General features: G+C 46.7%; 1 protein-coding gene across 9 annotated transcripts in view; it reads right to left on the bottom strand.

The window, feature by feature from the left end:
* The window catches only part of DYSF (dysferlin), a 1,254,081-nt gene that overhangs the window by 640,244 nt on the left and 590,879 nt on the right, over nt 1-22,958 (bottom strand). For all 9 annotated transcript variants that reach the window (XM_069632290.1, XM_069632293.1, XM_069632296.1 and 6 more), the window contains one exon: nt 13,747-13,902. In XM_069632290.1, the coding sequence (XP_069488391.1) occupies nt 13,747-13,902 (156 nt within the window). The remainder of the gene's footprint in view (nt 1-13,746; nt 13,903-22,958) is intronic.

Genomic DNA, 22,958 nt, shown 5'->3' with positions numbered 1-22,958 from the left:
AATGTTGTGTATTAGTGTGGACGTGTGTTAGTCCACTATATATGGACTTTCTTATAGGGAAATACAGCACAGAAGAGTGTGTGTTAGGCTAATGTATGCTTTGGGATGTCAAGACAGTTTTGGAAGAATTATATGCTGGAGATAGAGTAGTATTTGGTGCTGGTGAGGCCCACGAGCGTGCATGGAAATCCTGGCATATATTTAGGCTGAAACGATGAGCAGTCTCTATTTATGAATCTACAGGTACGTTCCTGAATAGTAATTTTGGGACTACCGTGTAGACTGCAGACGGTGACCCAGTCCAACGTTAGGGCGTATGATGTTCACAAAAGGCTGCCTATGACACTACACCGGAGTTAAAGGGCACCAACACTATTCCCACAGAGTCTCATAGAAGTAAACAAAAAAACCTACCTTTTGAGTAAAATGTGCAAAAGATTGTGTTAAATTAGTCTCAAAAGTACTAGCAAAGTTGGAAAGAAATTTCACCAAAGGAGATTGGGAAAACATGACTTGCTAGTTATATTTTGGTGACCAATGAGGAGATGGGCTGTGGCGTGGGAAGACTGGCAGGCTCAAGAGGGCTTTTCAGAAATCATTAAGCTACAGTATCTATTTTGGTTTTAGCTTATAAATGTAATTTTTGCTACCGCAGAAAAAACTATTGGTATGGATAGTGGTAGGTGGCAAACCTATACGAATGCACATCTGCCTTAGCAATTTGTTATTAGCACCCTTAAGGGGGGCGCCAGCCAATCAGGACACTCGGAACATGGGCTGTACTGTATGGTACAAGCCCGGGTTCCGAGCTGCAAGAACAGCTTGTGGCCCTTCCCTTCCCCGCTTCTGCTTCACCATAGCACCCGTGTACTTTCCCACACGGGTAGTAATGGTGTTTTTAAAAATAAAATATGGAATAGTACCTTTCCAGCACGGCCCAGACGGTGCCGGGACGACCCTGTAGACACGGCCTGCCGCCCTCGTTAAGGGGCCCTAGCTGCATCCGTGCCCTTAACTTATGCAGCGGGCTGTTACCTACAGGGTCGGCCTGCCACCTTGGGGCATATCGCCTCATTATTCCCCACTTTACTTTGCTGAAAGGTGAACATTCTGTGTGTTTCTGAGTTGCAATTGATGGACTTTGGCATCAGTTCAATGGAAACACACCCAGGGGACCAGGCTTTTTTGGAAGTGTATTCTGAACAGAAACACATAGAGTGTAACAAAATGACTGCTGCTCTGCAGGAGTCCACAGATGAGTAGTGGCTGAAGCGCCTACTCTACTACTAAACCAGCAGTGATCCTGATCATAGGGATTAAACAGGCAAAGCCTGACAGGTATACCTCCCTCACCTCTTTTGGTAGTGCAGGCCAACGGCTGGCTATACTCCTCAGGAAGTGTGAAAACTGATACAGAATTAATCCAAACAACAATAGCACCAATACATGAGACCGACCAACAAGGTTCTAGAAAAATAGGCTCTTTAATTAACTGAACAAAAATACACACCACTAATAAAAGCCTCACTGGGCCACCCCTTTAAATAAAACACAGAGAATCAGACTTTCAGAATAAGGGCATTCTGGGTTGATAGATGGGGTCCTCTCACAAGGATTTCAGCATCAACATGTCACAGTCTATGGGTGTATCTTTCAAAATCCAATGAAGGGGGTTACAAGTAACTATGTTCCTTTTGGGTGCAACAGGGGGACAGGGCATCTTCAAATACTGTGGGTTTTTGCCTTTGGGGCTTAACAACATTGAGCCAGGTTTCTAGGTGCTTTATTGTCATTGCGTCTGCATCGAGACTGTTGAGTCGGGCCCTGCCAATGACAAGTCGGCAACGAGATGGTTTGATGTGTGGGCTCCCGGTGGATCGAGTCAGCGTTCAACAAAGGTTGAGTCAATGTCTTCCAGTAGAGTCAGCAGTGAGGCAACTCCTCTGCTGGGACGAGTCGGTGATTGAGACGGGCATGGTGATGGCTTCCAGTAGGTCAAGGTAGTGTTTGAGTTGGGTCATTGGTCAAGAAGCAATGAGTATGTTGCTTCCATGGATGCAAGACAGCGATCAGGCCTAGTTGAGGCATTCTGCTTCAATTGGCTGAATTAGAGACTCGAAGACTCGAAGACAAGGTGGGCAATTTGAAGTATTTAGAGTGCCAAAGGTCCTGTAGTGGCTCAATGTGAGTCGAACATGGTCAAGCCAGCCCCACGAGTGTCTTGAGGGAAGAAACAGGTTTGGGGCTGCATTGGCGGCCAATGTGCATTATTTTAAGAACGGGGCACTCAGACAACAAGATTATGACTTTGGTCTTAGTGGAAATAGGCATAAGACAATGAAGATCCATCCTGTGACAAAGGGCTATGGGGGCAGGGGGTGTTAGGCACGAGGGGATGAACTTGGTAAAATACCATGATTTTGCAGTGTCAAAGGTGGGTGTAAATGTGCAGAGATCCTCCCCATAAGCAATAAAAACATGGGGGAGCTGGGATTATGTCAGCAGCCCCAGTGGAGACACATGACCATCTTTAATTCATGAATCTGTGGGATGTTTTTACCCATGCATCCAAGCCCTACCATAAAACTGTGCAGTACTGGCATGGAAAACATCATGATGGCCAGAACTCCCCAGAGAGTGCACAGGGAAAACATGAAGAATAGGCTGCCACCCATTTTTGCCTAGGTTGTGAGCACAGGAGGGCACTGCCTAAAACCACCATTGGGCTACACACACAGTAGCCTGAAACCATTGGGAATGGCAATGCTGATTGCCAAAAGCAACTCAGAACAGTGGGGAATGCATTTTCTTAATCCCAAAAATGGTTGCAATACCAGTACTCACCACTATCAGAAAGCCGGCGTTTTAAAACCACCAGACTTTTGTGTAAAACTGAACAAATGAAACAAAACCAGGCCAAGGAAAGACTTGCAAAGAGGTGGATACAATGTAAAACTATATTCTGAAATGACTTGAAGGAAGTAATTATTTAATGTATATGTAAAAATTGTAAGTTTGATTTAAACTGGGACCAAAAAGTGACATTTAGCTGAAACCTGGCTTAATGAAACTGGATTCTGCCTGACAACTACCCCCGACAGGAGTTGAAACCTGCTCAGCCACTCTTCCCCTTGCCAAAAGGAGTTGACACCTCTCTGATTAGATTAGGGGTGGAGCACCTGGGAACTGGAAGGGACCGAACAATGAAACTTCCTTGACTCAGGCAAATGTTATATTGGGGGCGTCGTAAAATAGCTTCCTCTTGGGAGAAACTGGGGGGCAGCTGTGCCTCTGTGAACAAGCTGGCTTGGGGGAAGTGGATAAACCAGTTATTCCACCATGTGATGTGGGAAGCCACACCCCTTTTTGACCAGAGCATAATTTTAAAAAGATAGATAACTCATAGTGCGGACTTGTCAGAATTATATAAGTAATATCATTATTTTTGTGATTTTTCTGTGCACGTTTTAATAAGTGTTAGGGCCCTGTGGTGTATTCTGGGGGGTTGCTAGCAGAAAATAGGGTCTCACTCCAAATGTATGCATGTTAAAAATCTGACACTTTATCATCTGTAACCCATATCCCTGGTGCACATTTGTGTAAAATCTGGAAAGGTTTAGAGGTTGTTATTTGGATGAAAAGGGGAGAATTCTGTCATCAGTGGACACGACATCGTACAAAGACAGGGATCGGATGGTTTGGTGCTACAGAAAATATGTTAACTGGACCTATAATATTAGAAAAATGGTACATAGATAAATAGGTATTTGGGTCAGAAATAGATTTGTGTGCAATCTGACAAGGGGAGGTTCCTCTGACCATAAAACCTACAGCATCACTCTGACTCACATTTCCTTCCCCCTATCAAGGGAGAGAGGAGGAATTGGCCAATGATAAGTGAGAGGGGCAGGTTTAGTTATGACCAACGCACACACCCACTTTCCAAAACACATAAAAAGAGACTGCTGGGACAGGTAGAGACATTCAATTCCATTTGCTGCGGAGCATGCTGACCGACGACTTCACATCCAGAGATCCAGACTTCAAATCCATCAATCTCCAGAACCTGTAGCAGAAATTAACTCCAGAATTTGTAGCAGAGAGGCCTGAATCCACCAGCTGAATCCTCTTCAGCAGGCCTCAAAACCAACCAAACTATTCAACAGCCGGGCGAGCTGTTTGAAGTGTTGCCGAGAATTTTTGCAAGAACCTGTAGCAGTACCTAGAAAGCGGTGTTACATCCAGAATCCAGAGAGGCTAGAACAGCAGAGCAGAGCTGACCCAGATCGCTGTGAGCAGAACCGGTGCCTGATTGACCCGCCGAGCAGACAGAACCGCAGCCGGACGTGTTGACCAGATCCGTGACGAGGCCTAGTTCAAATTTATATTGTGAGTACCTAGCAGAACTGTGCAGAACCAATCTCTTAGTTAAAATAATCTAATCCAAACTATTTTAACCTAAGTAGAACTGCCTCCTAGAAATCGTGTCATCTGTCATTTTTAAAGCTGCACAACTGTCACCTGTCAATTCTGCAGCTGCAAGCTGTCACCTGTCATTTTGAGTTTACTTTAAATCCGAAAAACTACCTTTATTTAATCGTCCGTATCTCTGGAACCGTTTGGGCTAGGAACGAAATTTAACTTTCATCTGAAAGCTTAGAATCTGGCTTTCCAACGAACCTAGAACCGACTTCCTACTCCTTATACTTTTCCCGTAATCGTGAGAAATTTACCGCGATTTGCGATTTGGCCCGATTTCTTCTTCTGTAGAAATCAGCAGCTTTTTGCTTCTCTTTGCTAAAATTTGTTTGCAATCTGCTAATCATTCATAGAGTATTGTTAAAGTGAGCCTGAACTAATATAAAGTAGCCATCACCTATCCTGAACCTCTAGAGGGAATTAAAAGCAATTTTAGCACCTTTTCACTTCCTTGCAAACCACATTAAAGGAATTCGCCTGTGTTTAAAACTCATCCCTGTTTTCTCTAAGCTTGCTGGGAGAACTGGAACTGTGTATTGCATTATAAAGTGTGATTTGTTGGGATTCTTGAAGACTGTGTGCTCTCCTTCCATTTCTTGTATTGCATAGGGGGGGAGTGAATTGTCAAAAGAAAAAGTGATCATATTACCTTTTGCTAAAATCATAACAAGTTATTTCTGTACTGCATTTTATTCCACCTTGCGTTTCCTTGAACCATATGAAGCATTCTTTCCCACCTTATTCTTCTGTTCCTATTCATAAGTTACCTCTTGCGGACTACTGCTCATATTCTGAAGTGTGATATCAGTTATCAATTGATTTATAAAGTGTGATAGATATATATTGTTGAATTGTCCAAATAAACCTTTTAATTTGCAAAACAAACCTACTTCTCGGCTCAGTGGGGTCAGGGGGATTCTAAGAGGGGGGTGTTATACAAGGGTTGTTATCCAGAGTACTGAACTGGATATAAAAATACATCAATAAGGGTTTTCCTCAGCATCCCAGACTAGGCATTGACTTAGCTGTAGTGTTGATTGAATATCGCTTACAAAAGATTGCGGTGCTCCAAAGGTGTGGCAGGGGTCGTAGGGGTAAGGTTTGTGATGGAACGACTGGGGAGCTAAGAGTCATATTGAGGATGATGGAACCTTGGCTTATAGTGGAAGCACGAGGAGAAGGAAATAGCATGAGCACGGAGGGTCAGATTTCTTCAAGATGGTGATCCAAGGAGTTGGTTTTGAGATTACATTTTAAGCTGGGGAAAATTGGGCAAGGAAGTGAGGAGGAAGGGGAGGATCAGAGATGTCAGTGTGAAGGAGAAAGTAATCAGAATGAGACAGGTCAGTGGAGAGGATTGCAGGAAAGAATGAGGACAGAACGAAGACTAGTTCAAGTGAGTTACCTCTAAGGTGAGGGCAGATAGGCGTGTTAACAGTTATCAGAGAAGATGGAATCGAGGTTTAGTTGATGAGAGGAGGTGAAGTGTGTGAGGTTACAGTCACCAATGGGAACTAATTGATCAACGGAGGGTAGGGGACCAAGAGGAAGACATGCTTTGGAAGGGTATGAGAGGGTATGGGGGATATGAGGGCCTGGGGGATATAAATGAGGAGGGTGGTGCCATCAGTTGGGTGGTAGTGTGCATGATGGAGAGCGGGATAATGTCATATGGGGCAGATTGGAATGCCTTTTTGGTGAGTAGGCTAACTTCACCACTTTGGTCAGTCGGGAGAGTGTACAAAGGCAGAAGGGTTGTTATGGGGGACTGCAAGATGGCTGCATTATGAGCGGCTATCTTTGTTTAAGAGATGGCCATAACCATGATATGGGCATTATGGCAGTCAAAGTGGCCTGAGAAGAAGGATGTTTTGAGTGAGCAGTGAGGATGGAAGTAGTGAGGGAGGAGGATGGCAAGTGTAGCATATGGGTGTGACTGGGTGTGAATAAATATGTTTCTGTGGATGTTTTGATGGACTGTGTTATGTGATAGAGCGTATTATGTGAGATGAGAGGTTTAGTGGGGAAGGCAGAGGTACGCTTTTATGGCAGTGGGCCAGGAGGCTAGTAAAGGGAGAGAGAATGATAAAGAGAGCCGGTCGGTACATGCTTCTGGGAGGATGAGCTCAGGAGAGCAGTGTCAAGGTTGAATATGATGTGCAAGAAGTGGTACAGCAGGATGGATGAGAATGTGGCATGCACTTTGCGAATTAGTGTGCTGTAAGGCTGGTGTAGGGGCCTAGCGGCAACCCTAATCTAATGGCCCGAAACATATTAACCCTTAACCTCCTCAGCCCATATCTAGGTTGCCTGACATTGGGGATACTTAGGTGCTATGGATAATAAGCAATGATGCGACAGCCTCAGGTACGAGAGTCCAAGGGTGGTCAGTCAAACAGTGTTTGTGTTGCTCTATTTTTTCAGCTTTTTTGAAATGTGTTTATTTATATTTTAGTTATTTAAATTTGTATATCGTGCCACACAGCCATAGGTCTCAGTGCGCACGTAAAATAGAGACTACCAACGAGAGTCCGGAGAAGAGGGGGGGGAGCAGGGTTCAACTATGGGGCAAAGTTGAAAAGGTGTTATTGATCCTTTTCTTGAAGTCTGTAAATGATATTATCTTTCTTTGATCGGGAGGAAGGGCTTTCCAGGCCAGGGGCACCTGAACGTTGAATGTGGTGCCACCAAAACCTTTAAGATTGAATTTCGGTTGTTGGAGGCTCGCCTGGTTGGAGGACCTGAGGGGGCGGCAAGGTTGGTAGGCCTTAGTGCGCTCAATGAGATAAGAGAGGGACAGGAGATGAAGACATTTGTGACTCAGCGTTAATGCCTTGTGAGTAACACGATGTTTCACGGGAGCCAGTGGAGCTCCCTCCTCGCGATGGTTATGTGAACTCACCTGGCAAGACTCTTAGTGGCCCGAACTTCCCCGTTTTGGATCACCTGGAGTGCTGTAAAGTTTGCCTGTGGGTTGTCCAGGAACAAGCTGTTACAATAATACAGTTGCGAGTTAACCAATGTTGATGCAAGAAGGGACATGTTCCTAGGTGACATAAAAGGACAAATGTGGGTGAGGAGTTTATTAATGTAACCACAGGACGCCCAGAAGAGGGCAACCTAAGGTTTCATGCTAGGTTCAGCATCGAACATGACCCCAAGGGTCTTTACACTTTTTGCCACTGGGATGGTGGAGCCAGCGATGTTGAACCTTTGGAAGTCTGTGGGTAGTTTTTTCAGTTGAGGCCCTGAGGCAACAATTAGAAGCTCTGTTTTATCATTGTTCAATGCCAGCGTATTGGCTACCATCCAAGCCTGGATGGCCCCATAGACCACATTAATGGTTACCGCGTCTTGCGCGTAAATACCCAAAAGCTTCAGGACAACCTGGGTGTCATCAACGTAATTATCATATTGAACACCCAGAGAAACATCAGGAAAGTATATGTTAAAGAGAGTCAGTGAGATACAGGATCCCTGTGGTACCCCACATGAGATGGCATCTGTAGTGGAACCTGCACCATCCACCGCGACTCTAGCATTTCGGGGTCCCAGGAAAGCTGCAACTCACTGAACAGCAGCGTCAGAGGAGCCTGCTACCTCTCGCAGCCTAGTGACCAAGAGGGAATGATCCACAAGGTCAAAGGCCGACGGGAGGTCCAAGAACATTAAGAGGGCAGGGTGACACTTATCCACGATGATGAAGAGATTGGATTTTAAATCGAGGAGGGCTGTCTCAGTGCCATGATTGGCTCTGAAGCCAGACTGACGTGGACCAAGAATATCATTTCTCTCAATATGGCTCTGAATTTGTAGAAAAACCACTCGATCCAGCACTTTAATCAAAAAAGGGACGTTTTTTGATAGGACGATAGTTCCCAGCCTGGGATGGTTCAAGGTCACTCTTTTTGATAAGGGGCGTGACCCATGCTTTCTTCAGAAACTGGAGCACCAGGCCTTTGGCAAAGGACAGGTTCACCAACTTAGTTATCCATGGAACTAAATGTCTAAACAATGTTTAAAGACACTAGAGGGGCAGATGTTTTCGTATTCCCTAGGAATTTGTGGAACCGCTCTTAAATGGATAGCTTCATTCCTCAAAGATAGGTACCAAATAACGATACTCTCCACCTATACCTCCCAAGCCTGACCAGTCGACACGGGAGTCCCACAAGGAGCATGCCTATCTGCACTCCTGTTCAATCTCTACTTGATCACCCTCCTTCCAATAGTTCGTTCACACAACATCCTGTGTTACAACTACCCGACGACACTCATCTAATTCTAAAACTAATGAACTCTAATCCCAACTCCCGACCTGACCTGGCCTCCTGCCTCCTCGACATAGAACACTGGATGACCCAAAGCCACCTCTTGTTAAACCCCTCGAAAACTGAAATCATGGTATGCGGCAACTCCGAGCTTCTTCCGCAACCACTATCCTGGCCACCCGCCATGGGCAGCTCACCGACCCCCTGCAAATCAGTGAAAAATCTTGGATGCATCCTTGACTCTGACCTAACACTCTCGCGCCAAGTCAACAATGTCTCAAAATCCTGCCACTACCACCTTAAAACCCTTAGGCGCATCTTTCAATATCTCGCCTTTCCTAACAGACTCTCAGCGGTCCAATCAATTGTTATGTCAAGACTGGACTATGCAAACCCCCTATACCTCGGACTCCACGCGTACCAACTGAATAAACTCCAAAGGGCACAAAACGCGGCAGCCAAATTGCTGCTTGCACTCGGCCCAAGAGACCACATCTCCCCAGCCCTTAAGACGCTGCACTGGCTTCCAGTAGCCGAAGGGTGACTTTCAAAACCTTATGCATCTCCCATCGAGCACTGCATAAAACCGGACCTCAATATCTTCAAAACAAACTAAAACCCTATCACCCCCCTCGCACCATAAGATCAAGCTCAGCCGGCCTCCTAGTCATACCTAAGACAAACTCCGTCAGATTGGGCGGATCATCATTCTCAGCCTTGGCCCCCACCCTGTGGAAATCACTCCCACCCCACATCCGCCAAACTGAGGATTTAACATCTTTCCGCAAACTGCTGAAAACCTGGCTCTTCCCCTAAAACCAACCGGTAACCAAACTAACCCAAACAGACAAACAGCATCTCAACGACACCAACCCATCAAACTATCTGAGGCAAGAAATGGACAGCTGATAACCCCCGAATATAAACCCGAAAGACAAACAGAATTAAACGAGTAAAGTAGATCAAAACAGTGAAGTGGATAATAAGAATAAATCATATGGAAACAGTAAGGAGATGTAAACTGCTGAAATGCACATAATGCATGAGGAGGGAACGAAGTGAATAGCATCGATGAAATAGTTAGAATGGATGAAGCGTGTGAACAGATGAATGCACTGAATGAAATGAATGCATGAGTGGAAGAACAGATGACTATATAGATTGAATAAGTGTGTAAATCGAATGAGTAAGTACATCGGATAAGTGTATAGAATGGATGAACATGTTAAACGGCCGAGTGTGCAGAGTGGTTGAGTGTAAACAGTTGAATGCACTAAGTGGAAGAATGCACGAGTGAGGAACAGATGACTACATAGATCGAATGAGTGTGTAAATCAAATGAGTATGTAGATCGGATGAAGGTATAGAATGGATGAACATGATAAGTCGGATGAGCATGTAGAGTGGTTGGGTATGTAAATCAGACGAGTGCGTATGGCGGAAGAGGGCATAAATACAGAGAAGCGAATGTAGAACTGATGATTGCACAGAATGTATCAGCATGTAGAGTGGAGGAGCATGTAGAGTGGGGGAGCGTGTAGAGTGGGGGAGCGTGTAGAGTGGAGGAGGTTAGAGAGTAGATGAGTTCAGAGAGCGGATGAGGTTATAGAGCGGATGAGGTTAGAGAGCGGATGAGGTTAGAGAGCGGATGAGGTTAGAGAGCGGATGAGGTTAGAGAGCGGATGAGTTTAGAGAGCAAATGAGTGTAGCGAGCAAATTAATTTATAGAACAGGATTACTGCGTACTAATAAATGACTCTAAGGGGCTGATGAATGCATACTAATGTTGAATGCGGGGAAAAGCATGAGTGCATAGAGTGTATGAGTGTGCGGAGCTGGTGAGTGCAGGGAGCTGGTGAGTGCCGGGAGTGGGTGAATGCGTGGCGCGGGTGACTGCGCACGGTGGGTGAATGCGAAGTACAGGCGCAGACAGGGTGCTTGCGAGGGGCTCTCAGGAGCGCGCGGGGAGGACTGGAATGCATGAGTGCATCGAGCAGACCGGAGTGTGTAGCACTGACGGAGACACATGGAATGAATAAAAGTCCATAGAACGGACTGGAGCGCATAGAGCTGCGCAACGTACATAGTATGGTCTGGAATGCAGAGAACATATGAAAGAGCATGTAACCCATCATATAACACCCCACGCTTACTCTCTTCTTTACACCACCACTCAACTAGAACACAGAGATACTATGACACCATTCGGTATAACTGTTCTCATACCAACACCTCCCGCTCACTCCCCATCACTCTAAGTAAACACTTCTGGTTACACACCCCCCAGCCAGGCGTTCTCCTCAGGCCTAACGCAGCCACAGTCGGTCTGGATAAATCCTGCCAGAACGAACACATACCCCTGATCTCAACCACCACACCTACCTCTAAGAATCAGCTATTTAACGCATACCGCACCAACTGCACACATACGTGGTGCGCACACGCGCCGTTTACTCTCCCTACTCTCTCTACTGACCTGAACTTCGGTTCCCAAGGGCGTTCAACCTACCAGCGCCTTCAGACCATACCAATGGTATATAAGGCGCTATACAAGTGCAAAATAACATAACATAACATAACAAACAGTGGGTTTCAAGGAGCTTATGATTTTGGACAAGTCATCATTGGGGCAGGGAGAGAAAGTGAACTCATTATCGTTAAGGGCTGGAGCAGGCCTGGGGTTGAACCCAGGAATGGTAATGTCTGCCCCTGAGAAGGGATTGGCCTTCATATGGACACAAGCAACCTCCTGATGTTTGGTCATTTTACGTTTGAATTCATTGTGGATTCCCTGACACCACTTTTAATCCTTGGTGGGAACTTGTCCCACGACTGATTTACCTTCAAATTCTTTCAGGATCATGAAGAGCTATTTGGAGTTAGACTTGGCCTGGGTGATCGTGTTGTTAAAGGGGGTAGTCTTAGCAGCCATGATACCTGATTTTAAGTACTGCACCGCTTGTTTGTAAAGGGCAAGCGTCATTGGCGTGAGGGATTTGCACCAGTTTCTTTCTGCTGCCCTTTTAGAATGCCTCCGGTCAGGAATATCCTGGTTGAACCAGGAATTCTAAGCGGAAGCCAGTTTGATTACTCTGGTTTGAAGGGATGCGAGAGAAGTGACTGCTTCATTCAGAGTTCCCACGAGAAAAGTAGCCAAGTCTGTAGCATTGTCAAATATTTCAAGTCAGATGAGTTTGGCTTTAAGAAAGGGAGATAAGTTCTCGGGAACAACTTTTTAAAAAATTTCTTGATTTTGTGGTATGACTATGGATGACATTGGTCCTCCGGGGACAGGAGGGTAAACAAGAGAAGACACAAGAAAGTGATCAGACCAAGGGCATGCAAGGACTGAGATGTCTGACACGGGCAAGCAATGTGAGAGAATCCAGTCATGAGTGTGGCCTGCTGTGTTCGTTGGTTCGGTCATAGACTGGGTGTACCCTATGACATCAAAGGCTGACATGAGAGAGGTAGCAGGTTTGTCATGTGTGTCTGTAAATTGCTTTAATGGCCTTGAGTACTTGAAATGTGATCTTCAGAGCAAAATGGACAGGGACCAGAGGTCATAGTGGGCAGAAAGATAAACTACAAATGCATCTATGTGTCTTCCTCAATCTCCGTAATCCGAACTACGTGCTCCCAGATTGTCACTCTCTGTATCTGACTCTATGGTTCGGACATCGAAGAGCAACTTGCCCGATTCCATTCGCTGGTAACTCTGTTTCCACCACTGCTGCCGACTCGCCATCCATTGCCTGATCCTCATTAATGGGGCGGTCCGACCGGGCCAATTCAACTAACGACGTGTGACCCCATGGTTCTGCAGCACCTGTTGCTTTAGGTAGGATGAGAAATTGAAGGCGGGCTCTAACGTGGGAAGTGACCTAAGCGGTGTGCGTGCACTAAATACTGGTTGGGGTGCGTTCCCACTAAACGCCAACTATTCAGAAATAAACTCGTTGTGTTTAGTATTAGAAAATGGTCTTTACTTTGTAATTTATAGTCTATGGTAGATAATCCTGCTGTTTTAGAGTTGGATTACCATGTTATGGAGATGAAAAGTGCAGATTTTGTCTTGAAGTAAAAAAACAACACCGCCTCTTCAGAGTTAATACATTTTATACATAAAAACGACCTGTTTGTTTAAGCGGCAACAAATATGCCCATTTCGTCTTGAAAACATGATTTTCCAATAGCTTTAAAACAAAAAACGAAATTAGGTTACCAAGTAGCACAATTTCTTAATCTGAAAACCAAATGTATTGTGCCCTGCAACAGACAAGCATGGTCCTCAGTGCTGTGATGGGGCCTACCAGCTTCTGACTGCAGTTCGAAATTTCACGCCCTACGTCTTAATGGTCAGACCCGGCTAGCCCCAGCCCACTTAAAGCCCTGCCAGCACCTATTCTGGCTCACTCCTATCCTCCCTACTCGGTCCCAGTGGCAAGTGTTCCCAATACCAAACCAGTAGATAGACACGCCTTCCCCATGCCTATCAGTTTAATGAGCTCGCTTGACCTACCCCACGGCACGCAAGTCTGTCATCAACGATGAAGGACGGATTGCAAATTTCTCCTGGAAAGCTCTGTGAGTAGTATGTGCAGTATGAAAGTTGGATCGGTGTCTACAAAGGGGTGAGCGAGGAATCGGCTGATCACTATTCGCAGAATATGGCTTGTAACGTCTTATGATATGCAGAAGATGCATAATTGTGGCGCGGGCGTCGAAGCTGCGCAGCCCAGCTTGAACAAGAACCCTACAAGCACCTACATAGGTCAAGATTAAACGATTAGAACAAAGTGAAATGTGAATGAATTTCTAATGCAAAATAAAAAAAGTATAGGATTGCGAAATGTATCCTTGACTTTAAAGTAAACTCCTCTTGTACTCAGGTTTTGCAATCTGTCTTCGCTGGATCCTGTTTTGCTACCAGTTTCCCACTTGACTGATTTGTTCGTCATCAATATGTTTACATTAAAGAGCCAGAATAACATACTTTGAGGAATATCGTTTGAAGCTTGCCGCAGTTCTTGCCGCAGCAGCTGGCGCCGTTCCTGGAGAAGAGGACCTCGTGGGCTGGCATCCGGTAGTAGGCCACACGCTTGTCTCCTTGCAGCATCCAGATCACTATGTCTGGCAGGCTGTTCTGCGGCTGGAGGAGGGAAACACACAGAGAAACATTAGGCCTGGAGTCCGGCGCGCATGTCACAGGATGCACCTCGAAGGAAAGACATTTAGAAGCCGCAGCAGGGGAAAAGGGAACAGCCCGCAGATCCTGGCATTAGTTTACACCGCAGCCGCGCTCTGTTGTGGGAGGCGGCATGCATGGAAAAGCCATCAAGAGCTGAGGTCCCAGTTCATTCCTTCTCAGAAGGATTCCACGCCCACCTTTTCTCAACCATACAGCATGACTCAAGTTCCTCTTACATCAGGGCAAATAGTTCTGCCTTCAAGGGAACCCAAAGCATTCATTTACACAGTGACCTCATCCTCAAGCTGGAAAATACTATGGGGTGGGATCACAAAGAGGTCACCAGCAGTAACTCTGAGGGTGGGGGGGTACTATCTGAATGACACCTAGGTTACCAGTGTAGCTCTGTTACCTGTAACCTCTTTGTGAATAGAATAGCCTCCCGCTTGGAGTAAGTTAGGAGTAAGTCAGGGTAACTAGACTAACTTTCTTATTAATCAGCTCCTGTGTGCTACTGCCTTCGTGAAACACTGGTGTTGATTAAAAAGTAGATAAGGCAGTTGGTGTATGGCTCTTATATATGGATAATGATAACACCTAATATGAAAGCGCTTAGAAGTTGGAGCAATCTACCATGAAGTGCTACACTTGGAAATTATTTATCCTCACTATTATTATTATTATTATTGTCATTGTGGCGTCACATTGCAGGGTCCCCTCCTCTAGCTTCCAAGCACTAAGCAGCCTAGTAGAAATTGTATACATCTGCAATCTGCTAGAGAACCATTTCCAGGGAGGGGAAATAGCAGAAGGTTTGTCCAGGGGTCTACAGGCATCATTTTATGGTGTTGAAGTCCAACTTCAGGAACCACCACTGGTATATTGCCTGTTGGCTATTATTATCTGTCTGTGGCTGCTTTAGTGTTGCGTTATGCCAGCCTATGTCTCTTATTCATGGATTAACCGACATCAGCCACACATAGGGAATGGCCTCAGAGCCCAGGTTTATCCACAATCACGGGATCCTACATCTTGGGTAGCCGGTGAGAAAGGTCTCATTCCCCAGGTTAATACAAAATCACAGGATCTTGCCTCCATGGTAGCCGGTGAGAAAGGTCTCATAGCCCAGGTTACTCCACAATCACAGGATCCTGCCTCCTGGATAGACGCTGAGAAAGTTCTCATAGCCAAGGTTAATCCACAATCACAGGATCCTGCCTCATGGGTAGACAGTGAGAAAGATCTCATAGCCCAGGTAATCCACAATCACAGGATCCTGATTCCCGAGTAGCTGGTGAGAATGGCCTCACATCCCACGCTAAACCACAATCACAAAATCTTGCCTCCTGGGTAGCCGGTGAGAATGGCCTCAGAGCCCAGCATTAACCACAATCACAGGATCCTGCATCCTGGGTAGATGGTGAGAAAGTTCTCAAAGCCAAGGTTAATCCACAATCCGAGGATCCTGCCTCCTGGCTAGACAGTGAGAAAGTTCTCACAGCCAAAGTTAATCTACAATCACAGGATCCTGCTTCCTCGGTATGCAATGAGAAAGGTCTCATAGCCCAGGTAATCCACAATCACAGGATCCTGCCTCCTGGGTAGACAGTGAGAAGGTTCTCATAGCCCAGGTTAATCCACAATCACAGGATCTTTCCTCCTGGGTAGCCAATGAGAAAGGTCTCATACCACAGGTTAATCCAAAATCACAGGATCTTGCCTCCAGGGTAGCCGGTGAGAAAGGTCTCATAGCCCAGGTTAATCCACAATCACAGGATCTTGCCTCCTGGGTAGCCGGGGAGAATGGCCTCAGAGCACACCTGTAACCACAATCACAGGATCCTGCATCCTGGGTAGACGGCGAGAAAGTTCTCATAGCCAAGGTTAATCCACAATCACAGGATCCTGCATCCTGGATAGACCGTGAGAAAGGTCTCAAAGCCCAGGTTAATCCACTATCACAGGATCCTGCTTCCTGCATAGCTGAGAAAGGTCTCATACCCCAGGTTAATCCACAATCACAGGATCCTGCCTCCTGGGAAGATGGTGAGAAAGTTCTCATAGCCAAGTTTAATCCACAATCACAGGATCTTGCCTCCTGCATAGCCAGTGAAAATGGCCTCAGATCCCACAGTAAACCACAATCACAAAATCCTGCCTCCTGAGTAGCTGGTGAGAATAGCCTCAGAGCCCACCTTTAACCACAATCACAGGATCCTGCATCCAGGGTATACAGTGAGAAAGGTCTCATAGCCCAGGTAATCCACAATCACAGGATCCTTCCTCCTGGGTAGACAGTGAGAAGGTTCTCATAGCCCAGGTTAATCCACAATCACAGGATCTTTCTTCCTCCTGGGTAGCCAGTGAGAAAGGTCTCATACCACAGGTTAATCCAAAATCACAGTATCTTGCCTCCATGGTAACCGGTGAGAAAGGTCTCATAGCCCAGGTTAATCCACAATCACAGGATCTTGCCTCCTGGGTAGCCGGGGAGAATGGCCTCAGAGCACACCTTTAACCACAATCACAGGATCCTGCATCCTGGGTAGACGGCGAGAAAGTTCTCATAGCCAAGGTTAATCCACAATCACAGTATCCTGCCTCCTGGGTAGACGGTGGGAAAGCTCTCATAGTAGAGGTCAATTCATAATCACAGGATATCTGCCTCCTAGGAAGCCGGTGAGAAAGATCTCATGCCTCAGGTTAATTCACAATCACAGGATCCTGCATCCTGGGTATACAGTGAGAAAGGTCTCATAGCCCAGATTAAACAACAATCACAGGATCTTGCCTCCTGTGTAGCCTGTGAGAAAGTTCTCATAGCCCAGGTTAATCCACAACCACAGGATCTTGCCCCTGGGTAGCCGGTGAGAACGGTCTCATAGCCCGGGTTAATCCACGATCACAAGATCCTTCCTCCTGGGTAATCAGAGAGAATTACCCCAGAGCCCACATTAATCCACAATCTCAAAATCTTGCCTCCTGGGTATCCGGTGAGAAAGGTCTCATAGCCCAGGTTAATCCACAATCACAGGATCTTTCCCCCTGGTTAGCCGGTGAGAAAGGAAGTTATAGCCTGAGTTAATCCACAATCACATGATCATTCCTCCTGGGTAATCAGAGAGAATGACCTCAGAGCCCACGTTTGACCACAGTCACAGGATCCTGCAACGTGGGTAGCCGGTGAGAAAGGTATCATAGCCCAGTTAATCCACAATCGCAGGATCTTGCCTACTGGGTATCCGGGGAGAAAGGTCTCAGAGCCCTGGTTAATCCACAGTCACAGGACCCTTCCTCCTGTGTAGCTGGTGAGAAAGGTCTCATAGCCCAGTTAATCCACTATCACAGGATCTTTCCTCCTGGGTAGCCGGTGAGAAAGGTATCATAGCCCAGGTTAATCCACAATTACAGGATCTTGCCTCCTGGCTAGATGGTGAGAAAGGTCTCATAGCCCAGGCCAATCCACAATCACAGAATCTTGCCTCCTGAATAGCCGGTGAGAAAGGTATCATAGCCCAGTTAATCCACAATTGCAGGATCTTTCCTACTGGGTATCCGGGGAGAAAGGTCTCATAGCCCAGGTTACTCCACAATCACAGGATCCTGCCTCCTGGATAGACGCTGAGAAAGTTCTCATAGCCAAGGTTAATCCACAATCACAGGATCCTGCCTCATGGGTAGATAGTGAGAAAGATCTCATAGCCCAGGTAATCCACAATCACAGGATCCTGATTCCTGAGTAACTGGTGAGAATGGCCTCACATCCCACGCTAAGCCACAATCACAAAATCTTGCCTCCTGGGTAGCCGGTGAGAATGGCCTCAGAGCCCAGCATTAACCACAATCACAGGATCCTGCATCCTGGGTAGATGGTGAGAAAGTTCTCAAAGCCAAAGTTAATCCACAATCCGAGGATCCTGCCTCCTGGCTAGACAGTGGGAAAGTTCTCACAGCCAAAGTTAATCTACAATCACAGGATCCTGCTTCCTCGGTATACAGTGAGAAAGGTCTCATAGCCCAGGTAATCCACAATCACAGGATCCTGCCTCCTGGGTAGACAGTGAGAAGGTTCTCATAGCCCAGGTTAATCCACAATCACCACAATCACAGGATCTATCCTCCTGGGTAGCCAGTGAGAAAGGTCTCATACCACAGGTTAATCCAAAATCACAGGATCTTTCCTCCTGGGTAGCCGGTGAGAAAGGTATCATAGCCCAGGTTAATCCACAATTACAGGATCTTGCCTCCTGGCTAGATGGTGAGAAAGGTCTCATAGCCCAGGCCAATCCACAATCACAGAATCTTGCCTCCTGAATAGCCGGTGAGAAAGGTATCATAGCCCAGTTAATCCACAATTGCAGGATCTTTCCTACTGGGTATCCGGGGAGAAAGGTCTCATAGCCCAGGTTACTCCACAATCACAGGATCCTGCCTCCTGGATAGACGCTGAGAAAGTTCTCATAGCCAAGGTTAATCCACAATCACAGGATCCTGCCTCATGGGTAGACAGTGAGAAAGATCTCATAGCCCAGGTAATCCACAATCACAGGATCCTGATTCCTGAGTAGCTGGTGAGAATGGCCTCACATCCCACGCTAAGCCACAATCACAAAATCTTGCCTCCTGGGTAGCCGGTGAGAATGGCCTCAGAGCCCAGAATTAACCACAATCACAGGATCCTGCATCCTGGGTAGATGGTGAGAAAGTTCTCAAAGCCAAAGTTAATCCACAATCCGAGGATCCTGCCTCCTGGCTAGACAGTGGGAAAGTTCTCACAGCCAAAGTTAATCTACAATCACAGGATCCTGCTTCCTCGGTATACAGTGAGAAAGGTCTCATAGCCCAGGTAATCCACAATCACAGGATCCTGCCTCCTGGGTAGACAGTGAGAAGGTTCTCATAGCCCAGGTTAATCCACAATCACCACAATCACAGGATCTATCCTCCTGGGTAGCCAGTGAGAAAGGTCTCATACCACAGGTTAATCCAAAATCACAGGATCTTGCCTCCAGGGTAACCGGTGAGAAAGGTCTCATAGCCCAGGTTAATCCACAATCACAGGATTTTGCCTCCTGGGTAGCCGGGGAGAATGGCCTCAGAGCACACCTTTAACCACAATCACAGGATCCTGCATCCTGGGTAGACGGTGAGAAAGTTCTCATAGCCAAGGTTAATCCACAATCACAGGATCCTGCATCCTGGATAGACCGTGAGAAAGGTCTCATACCCCAGGTTAATCCACAATCACAGGATCCTGCCTCCTGGGAAGATGGTGAGAAAGTTCTCATAGCCAAGTTTAATCCACAATCACAGGATCTTGCCTCCTGCATAGCCAGTGAGAATGGCCTCAGATCCCACAGTAAACCACAATCACAAAATCCTGCCTCCTGAGTAGCTGGTGAGAATAGCCTCAGAGCCCACCTTTAACCACAATCACAGGATCCTGCATCCAGGGTAGATGGTGAGAAAGTACTCATAGCCAAGGTTAATCCACAATCACAGTATCCTGCCTCCTGGGTAGACGGTGGGAAAGCTCTCATAGCCGAGGTCAATTCATAATCACAGGATATCTGCCTCCTACGAAGCCGGTGAGAAAGATCTCATGCCTCAGGTTAATTCACAATCACAGGATCCTGCATCCTGGGTATACGGTGAGAAAGGTCCCATAGCCCAGATTAAACCACAATAACAGGATCTTTACTCCTGCGTAGCCTGTGAGAAAGTTCTCATAGCCCAGGTTAATCCACAACCACAGGATCTTGCCCCCTGGGTAGCCGGTGAGAACGGTCTCATAGCCTGGGTTAATCCACAATCACAAGATCCTTCCTCCTGGGTAATCAGAGAGAATTACCCCAGAGCCCACGTTAATCCACAATCTCAAAATCTTGCCTCCTTGGTATCCGGTGAGAAAGGTCTCATAGCCCAGGTTAATCCACAATCACAGGATCTTGCCCCCTGGTTAGCCAGTGAGAAAGGAAGTTATAACCTGAGTTAATCCACAATCACATGATCATTCCTCCTGGGTAATCAGAGAGAATGACCTCAGAGCCCACGTTTGACCACAGTCACAGGATTATGCAACGTGGGTAGCCGGTGAGAAAGGTATCATAGCCCAGTTAATCCACAATCGCAGGATCTTGCCTACTGGGTATCCTGGGAGAAAGGTCTCAGAGCCCTGGTTAATCCACAGTCACAGGACCCTTCCTCCTGTGTAGCTGGTGAGAAAGGTCTCATAGCCCAGTTAATCCACTATCACAGGATCTTTCCTCCTGGGTAGCTGGTGAGAAAGGTATCATAGCCCAGGTTAATCCACAATTACAGGATCTTACCTCCTGGCTAGATGGTGAGAAAGGTCTCATAGCCCATGTCAATCCACAATCACAGAATCTTGCCTCCTGAATAGCCGGTGAGAAAGGTATCATAGCCCAGGTTAATCCACAATTACAGGATCTTTCCTCCTGGGTAGCCAGTGAGAAAGGTCTCATATCCCAGGTTAATCCACAATCACAGGATCTTGCCTCCTGGGTAGCCAGTGAGAAAGGTCTCATATCCCAGGTAGACCCACAATCACAGGATCGTGCCTCCTGGGTAGCCAGTGAGAAAGGTCTCATAGCCCAGGTTAATCCACAATCACAGGATCTTGCCTCCTGGGTAGCCAGTGAGAGAGTTCTCATATCCCCAATCACAGGATCTTGCCTCCTGGGTAGCCAGTGAGAAAGGTCTCATAGCCCAGGTTAACCCACAATCACAGGATCGTGCCTCCTGCATAGCCTGTGAGAAAGGTCTCATAGCCCAGGTTAATCCAATATCACAGGATCCTGCTTCCTGGGTAGCCGGTGAGAAAGGTCTCGTAGCCCAGGTTAATCCACAATCACAGGATCTCGCCCCCTGGCTAGCCGGTGAGAAAGGTCTCATAGCCCAGGTTAATCCACAATCACAGGATCTTGCCTCCTCGGTAGCCGGTGAGTAAGGTCTCATAGCCCAGGTTAATCCACAATCACAGGATCTTGCCTTCTGGGTAGCTGGTGAGAAAGGTCTCATAGCCCAGGTTAATACACAATCACAGGATCTTGTCTCCTGAGTAGCCGGTGAGGAAGCTCTCATAGCCCAGCTTAATCCACAATCACAGGATCCTGCATCCTGGGTAGCCGGTGAGAAAGATCTCATAGCCCAGGTTAATCCACAATCACAGGATCTTACCTCCTGGGCAGCCGGTAACAAAGGTTGCATAGCTCAGGTTAATACACAATCACAGGATCTTGCCTTCTTGGTAGCCAATGGGAAAGGTCTCATAGCCCAGGTAATCCACAATCACAGGTTCCTGCATCCTGGGTATCTGGTATGAAAGGTCTCATAGCCCAGGTTAATCCACAATCACAGGATCCTGCATACTGGGTAGCCGGTGAGAAAGATCTCATAGCCCAGGTTAATCCACAATCACAGGATCTTACCTCCTGGGCAGCCGGTAACAATGGTTGCATAGCTCAGGTTAATACACAATCACAGGATCTTGCCTTCTTGGTAGCCAATGGGAAATGTCTCATAGCCCAGGTAATCCACAATCACAGGTTCCTGCATCCTGGGTATCCGGTATGAAAGGTCTCATAGCCCAGGTTAATCCACAATCACAGGATCCTGCATACTGGGTAGACAGTGAGAAAGGTCTCATACCCCAGGTTAATCCAAAATCACAGGATCTTGCCTGCAGGGTAGCCGGTGAGAATGGTCTCATAGCCCAGGTTAATCCACAATCACAGGATCCTGCCTCCTGGGTAGCCGATGAGAAAGGTCTCATAGCCCAGGTTAATCCATAATCACAGGATCCTGCATCCTGTGTAGCTGGTGAGAAAGCTCTCATAGCCCAGGTTAATCCCCAATCACAGGCTCTTGCCTCCAGTGTAGCCGGTGACAAAGGTCTCATAGCCCAGGTTGAACCACAATCACAGGATCCTGCCTCCTGGGTAGCCGGTGAGAAAGGTATCTTAGCCCAAGTTAATGCACAACCAAAGGATCTGTTCTCCTTGGTAGCCGGTGAGTAAGGTGTCATAGCCCAGGTTAATCCACAATCACAGGATCCTGCCTCCTGGTTAGACGGTGTGAAAGGTCTCATAGCCCAGGTTAATCCACAATCACAGGATCTTGCATCCAGCGCAGCCAGTGAGAATGGTCTTAGAGCAAACGTTTAACCACAATCACAAGACCTTTCCTCCTGGGTAGCCGGTGGAAATGGTCTGCCAGGATTTGAGAACCTGCTCTCCTATACAGAGCAATACTGTATCTTTGTGAGCACTCAGAGAACATCTACACTGACAGATTGGAGTAGGAGACGCGTTTATCGTCTATCACACACACATCCTCAAAGACTGAAGAAACTCACCAATGTGCTTGTACACCACAGCTGATGAACTACAGCGTCATGGTAGTAGTGGCAAGGACACAAGACCAGGTCTGCATATTATCTTGACGAATCCAAGGTGGGTTGTACATGAATTCCTATTTTATGTGATTTGATATGCACCTGTCACACTAAAACCTGACTGTCATGCAGGTCACCCTATATTATGGCTGATCTCGTCCCAGGTGGGACTGCCCTGATACATATGTGTAGGCCTTGTAAGAAAGGATGGGGGATTATGTTTTGTGGGAGTCTGACCATCTTTGTATCCCCTTCTCTAGTCCTGAGATATAGATCTGATCATTCGGTGCCAATGCGGAACACGATTCTGAAGAATCCTTTAGGGGGCGCTGTTGTGGTTCTATCAGGCTATTACAGTCCATTTAATGTTAAGGCGGGATAATGGTAGATCATCAGCATCTCATTGGTCGACTCTCTCTGTGCGAACCAGGTTTAAGCAATAGTATAGTCGGGGGAGGGAAGATTTATCATTTCTATATCACCGCGTAGGCGTTCCCCTAAAGTCAGAGTCCCGAACCTGTGGCTCACCAGACGTTCTGGACTAGAACTCCTATGATACCTCAGCTTTGGTAGAGCTGCCTGGCGCTGATGGGAATTGGAG

This window comes from Ambystoma mexicanum, chromosome 6q, assembly GCF_040938575.1.
Source record: "Ambystoma mexicanum isolate Mex_15411 chromosome 6q, UKY_AmexF1_1, whole genome shotgun sequence".
Taxonomy (NCBI): domain Eukaryota; kingdom Metazoa; phylum Chordata; class Amphibia; order Caudata; family Ambystomatidae; genus Ambystoma; species Ambystoma mexicanum.
This window is presented reverse-complemented; position numbering and strand designations above follow the sequence as displayed.